Source organism: Ornithorhynchus anatinus, chromosome X1 (genome assembly GCF_004115215.2).
Source record: "Ornithorhynchus anatinus isolate Pmale09 chromosome X1, mOrnAna1.pri.v4, whole genome shotgun sequence".
Taxonomy (NCBI): Eukaryota; Metazoa; Chordata; class Mammalia; order Monotremata; family Ornithorhynchidae; genus Ornithorhynchus; species Ornithorhynchus anatinus.
This window is the reverse complement of record NC_041749.1, coordinates 14,602,194-14,621,776: the sequence shown is the minus strand read 5'-3', so window position 1 is coordinate 14,621,776 and position 19,583 is coordinate 14,602,194. Positions and strand designations below refer to the sequence as shown.

The window sequence follows — 19,583 nt, the reverse complement described above, 5'->3', positions numbered from 1 at the left end:
TCTAAGTTCTGGAGTAGATACAAGATTATCAGGTTGTTCCACATGGGGTTCACACTTTTAATCCCCATTTTACAGTTAAGGTAACTGAGGCACAGAGAGGTTAAGTGACTTGCCCAAGGTCACACAGCATATAAGTGACAGAGCCGGGATTAGAACCCACATCCTCTGACTCCCAAGCCTGGGTTCTTTCCACCTAAGCCAAGCTGCTTCTTTATGGAAAGCCATTTTCACTAATCCTAATGTAGTAATTAATTATCACTGTGTAGGTAGTAACTGGGAGATGGCTAGCCAGGATAACCTCTCAAAGATAGATGGCAAAATGTTTTTATTTTATGTTTTTCCTCTATCTTGTGTCTATTTTGTCTAATGCCTGAAGTTCCTCTCACCTCCCCACCATGGAGAGGTGTGCATTGGGCTTTGAGTTGAAGTAAAGGTTTCTGGCTGAAGATCCATCTAGACAGGGACAAAAGAGTGTGAGTGGCACTTTAATCAATGATTCCAGGTAAGCTCATGATCCTAAAATCTTTGTGACTGATTAAAGGTGGGAGACTCCATCAATTTTTTTTCCCAGTCCATAGGCCCTCCAGGAAGTAGGCAGGTAGTAAAATAAATAAACTCTGCTTTACTTAGCACTCTCTCAGCATCAGTGTTACTAGCCAGGGCTGAGAAGGAAAGTGTTGCTTCAAAGTTGTCTCAGGGTTAAAGCATATGTTTGTGTCATTTGAAGGAGATCGTGTCTTGTCTCTACTAATGGCCCACTGTGAAACTATAGATAAGGAAATGTGCCTAGATGGGCCTTTCCCCACAGACAAAGCCACAAGTACAATTACCTGTTTCCCAGGGGAGACCAAGGCAATAATATGTTGAGCTGTTGAGCAGTAAGGTACTAAATTAAGCGTATCGGTGATTATAATGAAGATTAGTATATAGGACACATCCAAAGTGAAGACATCTTCTGAGCTTCCACATTTACAGGTGGAAAGATGAAGTCACTAAAGCTCAGGGTCAGCCTTCCCAGAAGCACTAGAATTATAACTCAGAGAATCTGATCCCTAGTTTCCAGCCAATAGACTAAATTATGTCCCCTTTACTCATATATGGAATATGTCCATGTCGTCAAATGAATTCTTACCACCTGCTTTTGCTTTTGAAGCCCAGTCCTTCATTTCCTTCTCTGTTAACTGACCAAGCATCCGTCCAAAAAGAGATTGTTGATAAGCATAACAACTTAAGGAGGATGACTGATCCCCCAGCTCGCAACATGCTGAGAATGGTAAGTTAAGCATCCAATAACTTCAGGTCTGCCAGCATGGTACAGTTCTTAGAAGAAATTTGGCAAGAATTAATGCATCATCCAGGTCATTATGGGCAGGGAAAGTTCAGCTAATTCTGTTACACGGTATTCTCCCAAGTGCTTAGAACAGTGTTCTGCACATAGTAAGATCTCAATAAATACCACTGATTGATCTACTGGCTTGAAAGAGGACTTGTATGGTATTTGTTAAGCACTTACTATGTGTCAAGCATTGTTTTAAGTGCTGGAATAGATACAAGTTTATCAGGCCAGTCGGAGCCATTCATTCATTCATTCAATTGTATTTCTTGAGCTTTTACTGGATGCAGACCACTGTACTAAGCGCTTGGGAAAAAAAAAAGTTGGTATTTGTTAAGCGCTTACTATGCGCCGAGCACTGTTCTAAGCGCTGGGGTAGACATAGGGGAATCAGGTTGTCCCACGTGGGGCTCACAGTCTTAATCCCCATTTTACAGATGAGGGAACTGAGGCACAGAGAAGTTAAGTGACTTGCCTACAGTCACACAGCTGACAAGTGGCAGAGCTGGGATTCGAACTCATGAGCCCTGACTCCAAAGCCCGTGCTCTTTCCACTGAGCCACGAAAGTACAACAATAAAGAGTGACATCTGAGTCTATAGTGCAATGGTTAGAGTACTGGACTTCTAGTGTGGAGAGTGCAATTTTAAGATTGTGAGTTCGAATCCCACCAGTGTTGTCTTTCAAGAGCTTAGTACAGTGCTTTGCACACAGTAAGTGCTCAATAAATAAGATTGAATAATAATAATAATAATGTTGGTATTTGTTAAGCGCTTACTATGTGCAGAGCACTGTTCTAAGCGCTGGGGTAGGCATAAGGGAATCAGGTTGTCCCACATGGGGCTCACAGTCTTAATCCCCATTTTACAGATGAGCTAATTGAGGCACAGAGAAGTTAAGTGACTTGCCTAAAATCACACAGCTGACAAGTGGCGGATCCGGGATTTGAACCCATGACCTCTGACTCCCAAGCCCGAGCTCTTTCAACTGAGCCACACTGCTTCTCAATATTGAATGAATGAATTCCCTGCCCACAATGGGCTTACAGTCTAGATGGGAGAGTCTAGAGTCCCTGCCTCACAGGGGGGTTCACAGTCTAAGTAGGAGGGTGAACATATATCGAATGGCCATTTCCTAGTTGAGGAAAATGAGGCACAGAAAGTCAAGCTACTTGCCCAAGGTCACACAGCGAACAAGGAGAAGTAGTGTGGCTCACTGGATAGAGCAAAGGCCTGGGAGTTAGAAGGACCTGGGTTCTAGTCCCAGGTCCAACTCTTGTCTACTGTGTGGCCATGGTCAAGTCACTTAACTTCTCTCTGTCTCAGTTACTTCATCTGTAATACAATAATAATAATAATAATAATAGCATTTGTTAAGCGTTTATTATGTAAGAAGCACTGTTAAATGACGATTAAGAGTGAGCCCAGTGTGGGAAATGGACTGTGTCCACCCCAACTGGCTTATATCTACCCCAGGGCTTAATACAGTTCTTGTGGTACATAGTAAATAATAAACACCTTAAAAAAATAAAAAGCAAGTGGCAGAGCTGGTTCCTCTGACTTCCAGGTCCATGCTTTTTCAACTAGACCATGCTACTTTGTTACTGTTGACTATTTTATCTGGGATATGCTACCAGAATAGCTTTGGTGGGTTGAATATTTGCTTCCATAAATTACTTGCTCAGAATAATCTCAGATATGAGGAAAGGGAGAGGAACAGGAATGGATGTCTTTCGGTGCTTATCTAATTTTTTCTACATGGTGAATCTTGAATTTTTTTCTCCTTTATGAGTGACACAAACCAATTTCCTTATATGTTTCCAGAGACAAAATTCCTGTCATTGCTAACACAAATAGTTAGGGTACTGTTAATTGTTTATTACATGCCAAGCACTGTACTAAGAACTGGAGTAGATAAAAGTTAATCAAGTTTAACACAGTCCCTGTCCCACATGTAAAAGCTTCCTCTAGTCTGTACACTCCTTGTGGGCAGGGAGAAATCAGTCACATCTACTTATTCTATTGTGTTCTCTCCATAGTAAGCACTCACTAAATACAATTGATTGATGGGGCTTACAGTCTAAGTAGGAGAACAGGTAACCAATCCCCATTTTACAGATGAGGAAACCGAGGCACTGAGAAGTTAAGCATCTTGTCTAAGGTCGCACAGCAGGCAAGGGGCAAATGAGGATTAGAACCCAGGTCCTCTGTCTCCCAGGCACATGCTCCTTCCACTAGACCACACTCTTTCCCCAAGACTTTTAAGTGAGTACATATCTATGTAAACATCTGTACACTTATGTAAATATCTATACATTATATATTATCTTTTTTTCATTTACATTCATCTCTGTCTCCCCCTCCAGATTGTAAACTCGTTGTGGGCAGGGAATACGTCTACCAACTCTTGTATTGTAGTTCCCCCAAGCATTTAGTATACTGCTCTGCACATAGTAAGCACTCAATAAATATTGATGATGAAGATGATGAGTCACTCTCTCTCTGCCCTGATAATTCCTGACTCTCCTCTTCAACTTCTTCACCCAAGTGTTCTGCAGTATCTATAGATAGATCTGCAAGGAGCAATTCTCTTTGGGGAAAGAGAGATTTCAGGAGGAAAATCCAGTGTGGTTTCTAATGAGACTAACTCAAAAGGGTAAAATGGTGGGGGTTGAGCCTTGCAGATGGGATTCATGTATTCCAGTTCTCTCTCCCCACCTCTTCTGGGATTCCCATCAACAGTGTAACTGAACTTTCCCAGTGGCATTTTCCCTGACAAAATAACTCATTTTTTTAGAAATAAGTGCAAATCTGCTTTCTTGGCCCCTACACTCTGAAACTACAACTTACCTTGGCAGGCGACCATTTTCTCAGCAGAAGCCTCATGTTTAGCCATATGCTTACTGACAAGAGGTTATTCACAATGAACTCTTCTTTTTTTTTTCCCTGTTCAGACTCAGAAAACAATCCTTTAAAAAAGCATTTTCAGTCCTCTATTTTAAGGAACACTTCAATATTCATTAAGATTTACTTCTTTAAAGATTAGTCAAAGAAATAATCACTTTGATTGGCAGATTGTTTTCTGTAATACAAATGGTGCCTGTTGCCATAAATTCTCATACATTCTACAGGGAAGTTTTAAACATCTACATTTGCTCTTTTTAAGGTCTGGAATGCAGAAGCTGCAAAAAATGCTGAAAACTGGGGAAAGATGTGTACCTTGTCCCACAGTCCCAAAGAGAAAAGAAGAATTAGCTGTAAGTATAGCACCCCGGTTAGCCTGTTTCATACTTGTGATAGAACTCATCCTTTCTAGTCCATACACATGGATAAAAGCCAGTTTTATCAACTCTGGGGCTTGCATGTAAACCACCTCAGGCCTGGAGAAAAGACAAGATTTTAAGGACCATTGCCTATTCTACACTTCAATGGAAGTGGAACAGAAAATAACATTGAACATTAGGGATTCAGAGTGCTGTGTTCCTGGTATCAAGATTGGACTATTTTTGCAGTCTACAAGTATACCTGGAATGTGTGTGTGTGTGTGTTTTGTGTGTATATGTATGGGGGTGGGGTGTTAGCTTTTTTTCTTCAAAGATAACATTTTCAGTGAAGACTATTAATGGGTAGATGTGTTTTGCCTTTTATATGAGGTGTTGATCCCAAGATTAGATGTTTCAATACAATTTTAAAGGAAAACCTACATTTATTTTGTAATTATTTTCAGGTGTGCTTTTCATAAGTGCCATTTTTCATTTTTAGTTGCTGGTTGTGGAGAAAATTTATTCATGTCTAGTTACCTCAGCTCATGGTCTGATGCTATCCAAGCTTTTTATGATGAAGTGCAAGATTTTAAGTATGGATTTGGGGCCACCAAAGAAGATGCTGTAATAGGTCATTACACACAGGTATGATTGGCCATGATGTAAACAGTATACTGATAATACCTTCCATGAAATAATTCAAGGCACTGACAGACTCTTTCTCCCCATTTTAAAGTTTTACTTGGCAACCTGGGTATCACTGGTTCTCAGAAAGAACTGAGTTTGATGTTCTGCCACCTTGACCTGATTTAAATGACTGCACAGGCAATTAAATCTCAGGTTGACCTTGTAGTAATTATCCTCAGTTTGGTTACAGGAGCTTCTGAAAGAGAAGAGGGATTTTTTTCATTGAAGGGGAATGATACGGTTTACATGATAGAATGTTATAAGCAAGGCCAGGGGAATTTAAGTTGAGTGGCCTGCTTTGGCTACAAGGCATACATACTGTCTCCTTATTTCACATAGTAATATCCTGATTCTGCTCTCAAGCTCCCTCAATCCATTAATTCAATTTATAGTAATAGCATTTTCTGAGCTTCCACTGGGTACAAATCACATTAGTAAGTCTTCGGGAAGTATAAAACAGAGAAGTAATAGATTCCCTGCCCTTTAGATGCTTACACATTAATGGGAGAAACAGCCTCTTTGGCATACTTAAAGAATCACCTCAGTTTCCTGGTTCAGTTGGTTTTTAAGGGATCTTCATGTATTGAGTTGCTGGTGTAAGATTGCAGAAAGAGATCAACAGCGCCAATGTGAAGTACCAAGATATAAAAAAAATTAGATCTTTTCAGATTTCAGACTCAGACAGCCAGTCGATCTTATTTATTGAGCACTTACTGTGTGCAGAGCATTGTCCTAAATGCTTGCGAGAGTACAGTATAATATATCAGACACATTCTCTACCCACAGCAAGCTTACAGTCAGAGGGCAATCCGGGGAAATATTTTAGGTCCACTGAGATTTAGAAGAGTCCATCAAGATCCCATAACCTTAAGTGTCCCAAGGTAGTTCTTTTATTGCTTGACTGTAACCCCAAGCATTACATTTTAAACTCTTTGTGGACAGGGGCTGCATCTTCCAGTGCTCAGTACAGGGTCTGGCATATAGTAAGTGCTTAACACATACCATCCATCACCATCTTTCACTTACTGCTTCTTAAGAGCCAGTACCGTGATCTGCAACCTTTAGGCACTGAGTAAGTAAATACTGATGATAATGATGGCGGTAATGATGATGGCCATTATGGGGCCATTCTGAAACGGCTGACTATCCAGGTTCATAGTATCCACACTGAGAGCTTATCATACTTCCAGTGTTTATTTTCCAGAACCACCACTTGTCTCAGAAACATCCATGACTTGAAATACCTTCCCAATTCCATTCTCATACACACCTCCCCCTCTAGACTGTGAGCTCACTGCAGGCAGAGAATGTGTCTGCTAACTCTGTAATGTTGTATATTGTATATTAGTACAGTTCTATGCAAACAGTAAGTGCTCAATAAATACAATTGATTGATTGATGACACCACAGAGAAGTGAGGAACTTGATTTGGAATCACCTCTCGCAAGGACCCAAATCAATTCGCTTCCTCTCTGTTTCCTTCCCTGTTCCCAGGCAAATCACTAAATCCAGCGCTTAGTACAGCAGCTGGCACATAGTTAAGCATTTAACGAATTCCATTAAAAAAATTACTTTCCCAAGAGGGTAACCCAGACTGTCACATAATCAAGCCACCACCTATTGTTATTGCTGTGCCTTCCTGATATGCAATTTTCCCTCTTTTGTTGCTAACAGCTTGTTTGGGCCACTTCCCACCAGCTGGGTTGTGCAGTGGTTCACTGTCCCTACCAGGAACTCCAGTACTACTTCGTTTGCCATTACTGTCCTCCGTGAGTACAGAGGGAAGATGGGATGTTGAATCTAGGGGGAATCTTTTTAATCAAACACCATCAGGAAAGGAAGGAAACCCAAGGCTCTTTATTGATTCAGATTAGACACGCTGAAGACCTAATCAAACTTTTTGCTTTTTTTTTTTGCTAAAAAGCAGGATATCAGAACATCATGCCACTCTTGTGTCCTTTCCCCTTTCCTCCATGCATGCTTGAGCTTTAGGGAGCTGGAGTGGAGGTACTGAGGGATCAAAGTCCTCCCAGTAGTGGCATCCTAGGGTGATGCTAAAGGAACTGCTGCTGGGCTGATGATGATGGCAGCTCTGGAACAGGAAGTTGCTCAGTAATGCAGGGTTGAGTCAGTCACCCTAGTTGCTCCTGAACTCCACCCCCTGCCTTCTCCCCAAAAGATCCTGCAGGCTGTGCCAGTGAGTGTGATGAGTCAGTTCTCATGGCTCTCCAAGTCTAGGGGTAAGAGAAGACTTTGGCTGAGCCATTGAGTCTTGTTAATAGTAGAAAAAAACCCTGTTAACAGTGGCAGCAACTGGAGATGGGGAGGAAGAGAAGGAGGAAACAGAGGCTAGAAAGGGAGAAAGAGGGGGAAGTGGAGGAGGAAAAGGAGGTAGAGCTGTGTGACAAGGAGGATAATTGCCCTCATCTTCCTCTCCCTTCCCTCTTGTGAAAGGAAGATTAAGACTCTGAGCCCCAAGTGGGACAACCTGATCAGCCTGTATCCTCCCCAGCACTTAGAACAGTGCTTCACACATAGTAAGCGCTTAACAAGTACCATCATCATCATCATCATCCTTTTTACATTTTTTCCTCTCCCCTTACTCCAATCCCTCCTTTTTTCTCCATTTCTTCTCCTCTCTTTCTCTCTCCCTCCCTTATTTTCATTTTTCCCCTCTCTCTTCCCCGTTTTTCTCTGCTTCTTCCTTTACCAGTTTGTGCCCTCAAAGTCCCACCTATTCATCACTCCATCCCAAGACCAGCCTCGCACTTAAACCTCATATGCTCTTGTGGTCCCTAACCTGAGCATGAGCAGTGTGCTATAATCTGGAAATGCATAAATGACCTAAAATTTAAAGTGAACAAGAGCCTCTGAGGGTCGGTGCCAGATGAGCCAACCAGATTAACCCACATAGTCTCAATTCTAAAACACTGAGGCAAAAGTCGCAGGCAATCCAGTTAAACCATGTCCTATGGCAGTGGATAAAGCATGGGCCTGGCAATCAAAAGGACCTGGGTTCTAATCTAGTCCTCCACTTGGTGAACTTGGGCAAGTCACTTCACTTCTCTGTGCCTCAGTTACCTCATCTTTAAAATGGGAATTATGATTGTAGCCCCATGTGGGACAGGAAGTGTGTGCAACCCTATTTGCCTTTATCCAGCCCAGCATTTAGTTCAGTGCCTGGCACATAGTAAGCTCTTAACAAATGCCACAGTTATTATTATTATCATATGTAATTCCCTCAATCATATTCCTCTCCTACTCTGGACTCCCTACTCTTTTCAACTGAGGAGAAAGGAAAAGAAAATCCAGCCCCACTGAGATATAGATATCAAAAGGATTATTGCCTGAGAATGAATTGGGCAATCTCTTCTGAGGATATTATAAAATGAGGATAGAACCCCTCTGCAAGAGGTGCTTTAAATACAAGGTGGGAGGAGTCCTGTCTAAAAGGAAAGGAGGCCCTGAATAATCTCATTAGGACTCCTCCAGATACTCTAATTTCTATGATTCTAAAAATGGCTTAGAAAGTAACAATCTAACCTCTAACTGATCAGATCAGTAGATCAGAATTAGTAAGTGCCTGTAACTTGGGCAGTCTATGATTCACAAGCTTAAATGGCTCCTAGCACTGTGCCAAGCTTACATGGGTGGGTAGTCACTGTAAGGTCTGAATCAAAAAGTGGAGGTGGAAATGGAGCCCAAAGCCAAAGGGTAGGAGTTCTGCTTCTCTTTTAGGATTGAGATCTCTACCTGGTTAAGCAGAGAAATCATTTCTGTTGTTCTAACTTTCAGAGGAAACTTTAAAGATACTCTTGTGACCCCTTATAAGATTGGGAAGCCATGCGAAGATTGTCCTGAACACTGTGACAAGGGATTGTGCAGTAAGTACTTCCAATCTGGGTAAGCTGTTTTAATTTTTCTCTTGGGTGAATTGCTGCTGTCTTGCTCTAAAGAGCAAAATGGTCCAAAAATACCATTAAACACTCACTTGTTTTTTCCCATACTCCTTTGTAGTCTGGCCTCTTCAACCCCTCTCTACTGACTGGGACACCTCATTGGTAGTTTGAGTGGGAACACAAAAATGAGCTGCCTGCCAAGTTCTTCAACTACTAGAAATGCCCATCTGAGGGAGAAAAGTCACTGAGGGTTCAATTGGCCACCCTGCAAGTTGACACAACTATAGAAAGAGCCAAAAACAGAAGAAAGGAATCCTTTGAAAAAGAAAAAAAAAAGACAGGGAGTTCTAAACCCAGTTTTATCCTGAACATCATTATCTCTTATGATAGAATAAGACCTTCTCAATAAGAAAATTGATGTCTTTCAGGGACCAATCAACTCTGAAAGCTTACAGTGTGTGTAGAGCTTTATACCAAGAGTGTGGAATCAATCAATCAATGGTATTTATTGAGTGCTTAATAATAATAATGGTGGTATTTGTTAAGCACTGACTATGTGCAAAGCACTGCTCTAAGCACTGGGGGGATACAGGGTGATCAGATTGTCCCACATGGAGCTCACAGTTTTAATCCCCATTTTTACAGATGAGGTAACTGAGGCACAGAGAAGTTAAGTGACTTGCCTAAAGTCACACAGCTGGCAAGCGGCAGAGCCCGGATTAGAACTCATAACCTCTGACTCCCAAGCCCAGGCTCTTTCCATGTTTACTATGTCCAGAGCATGGTACTAAGTGCTGGGAGAGTATAATACAATAAGAGTTGGTAGATATGTTTCCTGCCCACTGCACAAATAAAATACACTAAGCAGGCACAATCCCTGCCCTCAAGAAGTTTAACGTCTAGCCGAGGAATTTACACTCTAGCATTCTATAAATGCTTAAGACCTAAGCTCACCGTGGGCAGGGAACATGTCTACTAACTCTGTTACATTGTACTCCAACCACTTAGTATAGTTCTCCGTGCATAATAAGTGCTTAATAAATATTATTGACTGATTCCTTTAGAGCAGTAATTCTCTCCTCATCTTTCTGGATCTATAAAGTATAGTGGTTCCAATATCCAAAGTGCTTCAACATCAGTGATTTCATCTGTCCTTACAATGCCTGTATCAGATATAAATTAACTAATCAATGGTATTTCTTGAGCGCATACTGTTATTAAACCCATGGTACAGATGAGAACACTGAACTCGGCAGCTGGAGGGTATGTAAAAAGTTTGGCCAAGTCAATCTTTGAGACTCCGTGCAGTTCTGGGTTTTGAAAAATCAGTGAATGCTGCCACCATGACGGGAGTGTGAAGATTTGGATTGGGATTCTCTTGACACAGGGAGTGGTGTTTTACTCACCTCCCATTCTATTCTAGCCAATCCCTGCATGTACGAGGATGAATATAGCAACTGCCCGGATTTAGCCAAAAACCCTGGGTGTGATGACGAAAACATCAAGAAGATGTGTCAGGCTTCCTGCAAATGTCTGACAGAAATTAAATGAAACTTTCAGCCAAGAAGCCTCTTCACAGCCATGGGGGCTCACAGTAAACAACATGCATCGGCTTTAAAGTTCGCTCATGGTCAGGGTGTCTGCTTAGTATTTTCTATCCATTTTATTTGACAACCTATTAAAATCACTCAACATATTATGTTTATATCAGACATATACTTTTCTTAGACCTATAAATATTGGCACACTTTAAAATGACATTTTTCATTCCATAAAGACTCTTTTTTTCCAACAGCAGTAGGAAATGCAAATGCATTTGAAAGAACCTTAACCTCCTAGGCAGTTGTCAAGTCATTATCTGGTTTGTTTCTGTGGCTGGGTACATTTGAGTCCATCTGGGATTCGATTGTCTTGTATCTACCTCGGTGCTTAGTACAGTACTTGGCACATAGAAAGCACTTAAATACCATTAATATTATTAATGCCAGTTTTCTACTATTCAAGTTATCACTAATAATTGCAATCATAATTCCTCTGAGGGTAGAATCCTTGGACTACTATGTATAATGTAAGAAGTCTTGTGAGGCTGATTTCTTTTAACCAAAATATGCAGGCTGCCTATCTACATCAAAGAGGCCTGACTGAATCAATGTGAGTACAATATAGCAATATAACAGACACACTCCCTGCTCACAGTGAGTTTGTTGTCCAAAGAGTCAAATCCCATGGAGACAATCTAGGGTTTCTGCACTTCCAAGCAAATCAACCAATCAAACCAAAATAAAAATTATTTATTCTGATGCTATCGATGCCTATTTGTTTTATTTTATCTGTCCCCCCTCTTCTACACTGTGCACCCATTGTTGGGTAGGGATTGTCTCTATCTGTTGCCAAATTGTACTTTCCAAGCGCTTAGTACAGTGCTCTGCACACAGTAAGTGCTCAATAAATACAATTGAATGAACCAATCTTATTTCTTCAAGGCTCTCCATCCCCTTGCCCCTTCCTACCTCTCCTCCCTTCTCTCTTTCTTCCGCCCACCCCGCACGCTCCGCTCCTCTGCTGCCCACCTCCTCACCGTCCCTCAGTCTCGCCTATCCTGCCGTCGACCCCTGGGTCACGTCCTCCCACGGTCCTGGAACGCCCTCCCTCCTCACCTCCGCCAAACTGATTCTCTTTCCCTCTTCAAAACCCTACTTAAAACTCACCTCCTCCAAGAGGCGTTCCCAGACTGAGCACTTCTCCCTCTACTCCCTCTGCCATCCCCCCTTTACCTCTCCGCAGCTAAACCCTCATTTTCCCCTTTTCCCTCTGTTCCTCCACCTCTCCCTTCCCATCCCCACAGCACTGTACTCGTCCGCTCAACAGTATATATTTTCGTTACCCTATTTATTTTGTTAATGAATTGTACATCGCCTTGATTCTATTTAGTTGCCATTGTTTTTACGAGATGTTCTTCCCCTTGACTCTGTTTATTGCCATTGTTCTCGTCTGTCCGTCTCCCCCGATTAGACTGTAAGCCCGTCAAACGGCAGGGACTGTCTCTATCTGTTGCCGACTTGTTCATCCCAAGCGCTTAGTACAGTGCTCTGCACATAGTAAGCGCTCAATAAATACTATTGAATGAATGAATGAATTTATTGAGCACTTACTCTGTACAGAGCACTGTACTAAGCGCTTGGGACAGTACAATGCAAAAGAGTTGGTAGACACATTCCCTACTCTCAAGGAGCTTCCAGTCAGAGGAAAGCAAAGAGGCACAAACCTGACTAGTTACATAGCATTCATCCATGCAAATGGTATTGGGAGCTTTGCAACTTAAACTATGTTCAGAAACATCCCCAGGGCCCCCCAGAGTCCTGGGGTTAGTTAGGCCCAGTTAGTTAGGCCTATAAGATCCCTGCTTTTGGCAATATCCCCACAGAGTTCCACGTTTCTCTGCTTCAGGACCGCTTCAACAAAAAGCCAATCTTCGCGTCCAAGTTAGAAATGTGGGCCTGCACATCTGGGACGGTGAACAGCTGTCAGTGGGACAGTGATGTTGATAGAAGGGGTGTTCCTCTTGGGGTCTATTGTGGGGCCAATCCAGCCATGTGTTTGATTCCCGAAGACCTCTATAATTACGAGCAAATTAGAGCTTCAACAGATAACCTACTAAATTTACACTTTGAAAGAAAATGAATACCAGACACTCACATTGTCCAAAATCCAGAAATATAGCCAAGAAGAAAAGCATGAAGTTAAGGGCACTATATCTTAGGAACTTTGCCCATGAAACATTTAATTTCCAAGAATCCAAAATAAAACAACATTTTTTTTTATCTGTCTTCCATTACATGTCTCCCAATAAACTGAAGATTTTTTTGAACTCTCATGGATATACGGTGCCTGAAAGTAAACTTCTATTTGGGGTGTTCAGCCAAGTTCAAAGGCAAATGTTCGATTCCATGAACTCAGCCTCACCACCAAGTATTTGAGAAATTTGTACTGAGACATTGAATTGATAACACATCTGAAGATTACTTACATTTTCTTAAAGGGGACAGATAACCAAAACTCTCCTACTGTGTGGATTTAATAAATGATGGCAGAAGTAGTTTGTGTATTTTTCCCTCTAGAGAGAAATCGTGATGCAATGGAAAATAGATTCTAGAATCACCCTCACTTTACCATATTTTAGATTCATTAACAGGAATTAATGTGCTTATTTCTTATGCTTGGGTTGATGATATTTTGCAAACCACATGATAATTTTTGATAAGTGCTAGAGCTCCCTACCCAGGCTGGGGGCAAACATCACCCCCATAATTTTTACTTGCCCATCCCAGAAGTTGAGCCTTGGAGAGATGGATGGATAGCCTGATGGAGAAGAAGCAAGCCTGAAACCAAAAGCCTAGACTCTAACATAAGATCACTGGAGCTGTTTCAATCTAAGCCTGGATCATAGAGCTCTCTTCTTCTCATGGAGCTGATTTGATGAAGGGGCAAAGACTGCAGAGGTAGGAAGAGTCTTCCCTGGGACTCCCTGAGAGCCATTACTCTTTCTCACTTTCCTTGACGAATGTCACCTTATTAAAAGTGATTTGTATCAGAGTCGGAAGAAATTGAGACATTTTCTCAGAGAATCAGCTCCAGCTCTAACATCCTGGAGTTCTCCCCCAGGATCTTGGTTAATACAAAGAGGGATTTATTGGCATTTTGCTGAGTTCAACCCCCCCAAACTGGAGACTAGATGGTCCATCCCCAGTACTGCCTGAGGATCACTATGGATGTTTTGGTAGTTTTTCATTAGTTTTGTGCCCTATCTGTGGAGAGTGAAGGTTCGGGACTTTAGATTGTTTTTGGATTGGTGGTACGTAACCAACAAGACCAGAGAAACCACCCACTGGGCCATTCACCTAAATGCCTGGCTCCAAAGTAGAGGAGTGAAGTGGTCCTGCTTCCTGCTGAAGCTAGCAATGACAAGACTCCATAGTAGCTTCTGGTCACATGACCCAGAGCTACTTCACCATGAAGGGTGCAACATATGTGGGGAATGCCGGAAGACCAGAGCATTCAATCAATCAATCAATCATTCAATCAGTGATCTCTATTGAGCACTGTGTGCAGAGCACTGTACTAAGTGCTTGGGAGGAGAAGCAGCATGGCTCAGTGGAAAGAGCCCGGACTTTGGAGTCAGAGGTCATGAGTTCAAATCCCAGCTCTGCCACTTGTCTGCTGTGTGACCTTGGGCAAGTCACTTCACTTCTCTGTGCCTCAGTTCCTTCATCTGTAAAATGGGGATTAAGACTGTGAGCCCCACGTGGGACAACCTGATTCCCCTGTGTCTACCCCAGCGCTTAGAACAGTGCTCTGCACATAGTAAGCACTTAACAAATACCAACATTATTATTATTATTACAATACAGTGATGTGGTGGGCATGTTCCCTACCCAAAATGAGCTTACACTCTAGAGGAAGAAAAAAAAATGAAGAGTGTAAACTGATTAATCTGTGACTTAGAAAGAACCTAGGGTTCCTGACCAGAGGCAGAAAGAGAGAGGCAGAGACCAGCAGAAGGAAGGAGAGACAAATAGAATTAGAGAGAGATACATTTGCTGAAGATCTGATAAAATCCCCTCTATTCCCAGGTAATAGTTAGATCATAGTGGGATGAAGAGACTGAGACACAGAAAATGTTTCTGAAAAATTAAAGTCAGTATCCTTCCCTCTTTGCCCGCTCTAGATTCTAAATTCACTGTGGATAGAGAACGCGTCTATCAACTCTGTTGTACTCTCTCAAGAGCTTTGTACAGTGCTCTGCCCAGAGTAAGTACTCAATAAATATGATTGATTGACTGACTGATTGGTCAATCCTTTGTCCTGATGGATGTGGAAAGCTGCTGCTGCTGCTGCTGCTGCTGCTGCTGCTGCTGCTGCTGCTGCTGCCGTTAGCTCAAGAACCATAAGCCCCCTGTCTGGGCCACCACTGCCATGTTGGTGTGCTAGCCTATGCTCACCACACAGCCTGCACAGGCCCAGGTAGAGAGGAGAGGCAGGAAGAAAAACCAAAGGGGCAGCCTTCTTGACTTCTTGAAGGTTTTGTCTGTCTTGCTGTGCCTCCTGGAAGGGAGACAGAGAGCCCTCTGCAGAAAGAGGAGGAACAGGAGAGGAATGGGGTCAGGGAAAGTTTCACCTTTCTCTTTCTCATCACCACTATCTTAATTCTAGTCCAGGGACTACCTAGTTTAAACCACTTAGAAAACAGGAGAGGCACTGAGATAAGGAGATCCGTTATCTGGTCATCTTGAAGGACTTCACTTGATAAATGGGAATGGCGCTATTCATTTGTGGAACCTCCAAATCCACTCCAGCACTGCAACTCCATGGAACATCAGGGGGCTCAGCCACAGAGAGGACAAGTCACTGGTCTCCGTCACCAGTGCAAATGCCGAGAGCTCCTGCCCTCTGCTTCAGCGTAGAAGCAGCAGCATGGTGTAGTAGATAGAACATGGGCCTGGGAGTCAGAAGTTTGTGGGTTCTAATCTTGGCTCCACCCCTTGTCTGCTGTGTGACTTTGGGCAAGTCATTTCACTTCTCTGGGCCTCAGTTACCTCATCTGTAAAATGGGGATTGAGACTGTGAGCCCCATGTGGGACAGGGGCTGTGTCGAACCCGATTTGCTTGTATCAACCCTGGCACTTATGTGTCCTTGGGTCACTCACCACTGAGCCCGGCCCGGCCAGAAGAGGTGTGCTGCGGCAAGCCCCACTTCTGGGGAAGTAAAGTGACCTCATCCAACAGCCCAGGATTGGTGATCCTGCCTGGATGCAGAGTGGTCAGGATGGTTCAGAGGTGTCCCTGTTGAAATTGCTCAGGAAGCTAAACTTATGACCGTTTCTGAGCTTTTGTCACTGTATTTCTCTCCCAGTACCCAGTGCGATGCAGTACTTTCCACCTCGTGTAAATGCCTGATGACTGGCATGACTATTAGCACTCAACAAACCTGGTCCTTTGGAGTCTGCTTGCTACAAACAAGCCATGATGATGTAACAGAATAAGGATTCAGACTCTCAACTGAGACTCCTGATCAACAAGGTGCTTATCTGGGCTGGACATTCAAGGTTCTTGCCCGCTCCCTGAATTACACAAATCCTTCTGTGAGGTTTCCTATGATTTAGAAAGTGACCTACCTCCCAAGGGCCTGTGAGGAAGGAGCAGGAATCAGGAATGGAAGTGAAACAAGCACTTATGATGGACTCTAGCAGTCAAAAAATTAGTCCAGAGGGCAGGGGATGAGGAGAGACAAACAGTTATCCAACAGACAATTACTCTTCTGTCATGAGAAGCAGTGTGGCTCAGTGGAAAGAGAATGGGCTTGGGAGTCAGATTTCAAGGGTTCTAATCCCCACTCTGCCACTTGTCAGCTGTGTGACTTTGGGCAAGTCACTTAACTTCTCTGTGCCTCAGTTCCCTCGTCTGTAAAATGGGGATGAAGACTGTGAGCCCCACTTGGGACAACCTGATTACCTTGTATCCTCCCCCCCCCAGTGCTTAGAACAGTGCTTGGCACATAAGTGCTTAACAAATACTATAATTATTATTATTATTATGTAAAGTCTTATTGAAGGCCGAACTCCTCCAAGATGCCTTCCCTGACTAAGCCTCCTTTTCCTCTTCTCTCACTCCCTTCTGCATCACCCTGACTTGCTCCCTTTATTCATCCCCCCACCCAGCCCCACAGCACTTATGTGCATATCTGTAATTTATTTCTATTAATGTCTGTTTCGCCCCCCTAGACTGTAAGCTCATTGTAGGCAGGGAATGTGTCTGTTTATTGTTGCCTTGTACTCTCCCAACAGCTTAGTACAGTATTCTGCACATAGTAAGCACTCAATAAATACGAATGAATGAATGAATGAATGAATGAATGAATGAATGAGAGATTAGTAGCAGTGAATAAGTAGGGGCCAAAGAAAGAGAAAAAAAATAGTAGTATTTCTTAGTAGAATGAAGAGAACGTATAAACCATTATTCCTGATAACTGAGGTTACCTCATTTTTTGTTAAATGCTCTTCTGATATGGGTTTACTGAATGGACCTACTAGATTTTACTTCAGATTTCACAATCTGTTGGAACGCTTGCCAACTCTTTATGCAGTTGATTACTTGAATCCAACTGGATGGTATAGTTTCATTTTGACTTGAGGATCACATGTTCATGCTATTAATTGTCCATGACCCTCAAGAAAGAGCTTCCTGCAGCTTTTGGATGGAGTCTGTCAGGATGGCAGCAGATGAGCTGGTTTTCTTTGTGAACGGCAAGAAGGTAGGGGACACTACAGCACTTATGTACATGGCTGTTATTTATATATTTATATTGATGCCTGTCTCTCCCTCTAAATTTTAAACTTGTTGTGGGCAGGGAATGTTTCTGTTATATTGTTGTACTCTCCCAAGTGCTTAGCATAGTGCTCTGCATATAGTAAGTGCTCAGAATATATGACTGATTGATTGATTGACACTCTGCATTTTCCCACAAAAATCTTCACTCCCAAAACAACTTCCTATATCCAGGAGCTCAAGATTACACTAGGGTTATCTGTTCATGGGCATAATGCTCCCAAGGACACCTGCCTTTTCTCACATTTTTTAAACCATCAAGAAGCAAGATTGGCTCAGTCCTGATCTGAAGATTCTGAGATTGCTTCTTTTGCCAGTAGACAACACTGGCATTCTGTGTTTTCTTTCATTTTCTTCTTTTAACTCCAGAGTGCAGTACCAGCTGATTATGGGGTCTATCTCCTGGATTTTTCTACTCAAAGTCATGCACTAGAAGTTCTTTGACAATGTCATCATTTCAGTGAAGCTTGGTCCTAAATGTTCTTTGTAATCCATTTGCTGATTTGAACACTGAGGTTTTTATCACCAATGTGGGAAGGGGAAAATCACAAGAAAAAGAAGCCAATCAGGCACAACTCTGCAAGGACAGCTGAGTCAGGGCCACCTAACAGGCAACAACTGCACCAAAAAGAGGAAGGGCAGGACGCTAGAATTGGAGAAGGAACAAACTGAATTGGAAAAAAAGAGGAGAGGGTTAACATTATGGGCAGGGAATGCGCCTCTTAATTCTGCTGAACTGTGCTCTCCCAAGCTCTTAGTCCCGTCTCAGGGTTGCACCTGGAGAGTTTCCAGTGCTCTACCAGTCTCGACTTCAGGAGGGAGAGTCAAACAGAGGCATACCCATTCCATTTCTAGCTTGAGCAGTGGCTAGCGGGTGGAAGACAATCTGCCACAAGTCAAAACTCACCTGTGCTGGGCAGCAATGGCATGGGAGAAAGTCGAGGGTGGAAACTCAGTTTACTGCATGGAAGAAGGCAATAGTAAACCACTTCTGTAGTTTTACCAAGATAACTCTATGGATACACTACCAAAATGATTGCAGATGGAGACGGGGAGTTCTGGAAGAGATACGCCCATGGTGTCGCTATGGTTAGGAAACAATTCAACAGCATAAGGCAAGACAAGTCCTTAGTAACACTGGGATGGATACAAGCAAATTGGGTTGGAAACAGTCCCTGTCTCACATGGGCCTCACAGTCTTATTCCCCATTTTACAGATGAGGAAACTAAGGCACAGATTAAGTGAAGTGACTTGCCCAAGGTCACCCAGCAGACAAGTGGTGAAACGGGGATCAGAACCCAGATCCTTCTGACACTCAGCGTCGTGCTCTATCCACTAAGTCTCACTGCAAGTAAAGATGTGTTGACGGCAGGAAGAAATGCAAGACTGCAGAAAGGGAGAGAGACCAGGACTGGAGATGTAGATTTGGTTATTATCCGCATGGAGGAGGTAGTTGAAGCCATGAGAGCAAATGAGTTCTCCAAGGGAGTGGGTGAAGATGGAGAATAGAAGGGGACTCGGAACTGAACCCCCACAGCTAATAACCTTAGCTCCCAGCTTAGATTTTAACTGAAACAACTGACTAGGTCGCTAAGCTCAAAATCATAGACAGAAACCCAGCAACAGAACAGGGGGATCCAGAGGGCAACCTGTGGAAATAGCTACCCCCGGGGGCAGGTTTTGTATGCATGAGCCTGGTGCCAGACAGTGGGGAGATCTCTGCAGGCTAACAGGCCGACAAGGATGAAATAAGAGTGGCAGAGGGGTTCACAGAGGAGGTTTTCAGGGATACTGCACAGCAGCCGCATCCTCTATGACAGCCCTCGGACTGCTTAAGAGAAAGAAAGAACTGGGGTAAGAAAGCATCCAGTGGGCAAAAGCATTCTCTTCAGTAGCTTCTTGGCCCAAGAGCACTCCACAGGGTGACTGCAGGATAAGCAGAAGCAGGTGTTGGTAGTGGAAGATTCAGTCTTTAAGCACAACCATCTATGTGCCATCCTGGAGGGCCTCATGGCAAGTT

At 43.0% G+C, this 19,583-nt stretch overlaps 2 protein-coding genes and 1 non-coding gene across 3 annotated transcripts in view; all 3 read left to right on the top strand.

The window, feature by feature from the left end:
• The first annotated feature begins 357 nt into the window (after positions 1-357).
• On the top strand, positions 358-10,876 carry LOC120638017 (serotriflin-like). Its single transcript, XM_039910088.1, has 6 exons — positions 358-1,273; positions 4,498-4,588; positions 5,094-5,239; positions 6,956-7,050; positions 9,077-9,165; positions 10,604-10,876. Exons 1-6 carry the CDS (start codon positions 1,079-1,081, stop codon positions 10,729-10,731), a joined length of 744 nt encoding a protein of 247 aa, XP_039766022.1. The 5' UTR covers positions 358-1,078; the 3' UTR covers positions 10,732-10,876.
• A 6,538-nt stretch (positions 10,877-17,414) lies between these two features.
• The window catches only part of LOC100078370 (xanthine dehydrogenase/oxidase-like), a 44,731-nt gene continuing 42,562 nt past the window's right edge, over positions 17,415-19,583 (top strand). Inside the window, exon 1 of the mRNA XM_029051827.1 lies at positions 17,415-17,488. Coding sequence (XP_028907660.1) covers positions 17,432-17,488 — 57 coding nt within the window. The 5' untranslated portion in view covers positions 17,415-17,431. The remainder of the gene's footprint in view (positions 17,489-19,583) is intronic.
• Positions 18,322-18,459, top strand: LOC114807201. Its single transcript, XR_003755254.1, has one exon. It is a non-coding gene; the product is annotated as a small nucleolar RNA SNORA7 (small nucleolar RNA).

Excerpts from the sequence above, each read along its gene's own strand:
- LOC120638017 (XM_039910088.1), top strand. The coding sequence starts at position 1,079 with ATGTCCCCTTTACTCATATATGGAATATGTCCATGTCGTCAAATGAAT. Across the intron at positions 5,240-6,955 it reads TAATAGGTCATTACACACAG|CTTGTTTGGGCCACTTCCCA; the intron begins GTATGATTGGCC and ends TGTTGCTAACAG. Across the intron at positions 9,166-10,603 it reads CTGTGACAAGGGATTGTGCA|CCAATCCCTGCATGTACGAG; the intron begins GTAAGTACTTCC and ends ATTCTATTCTAG.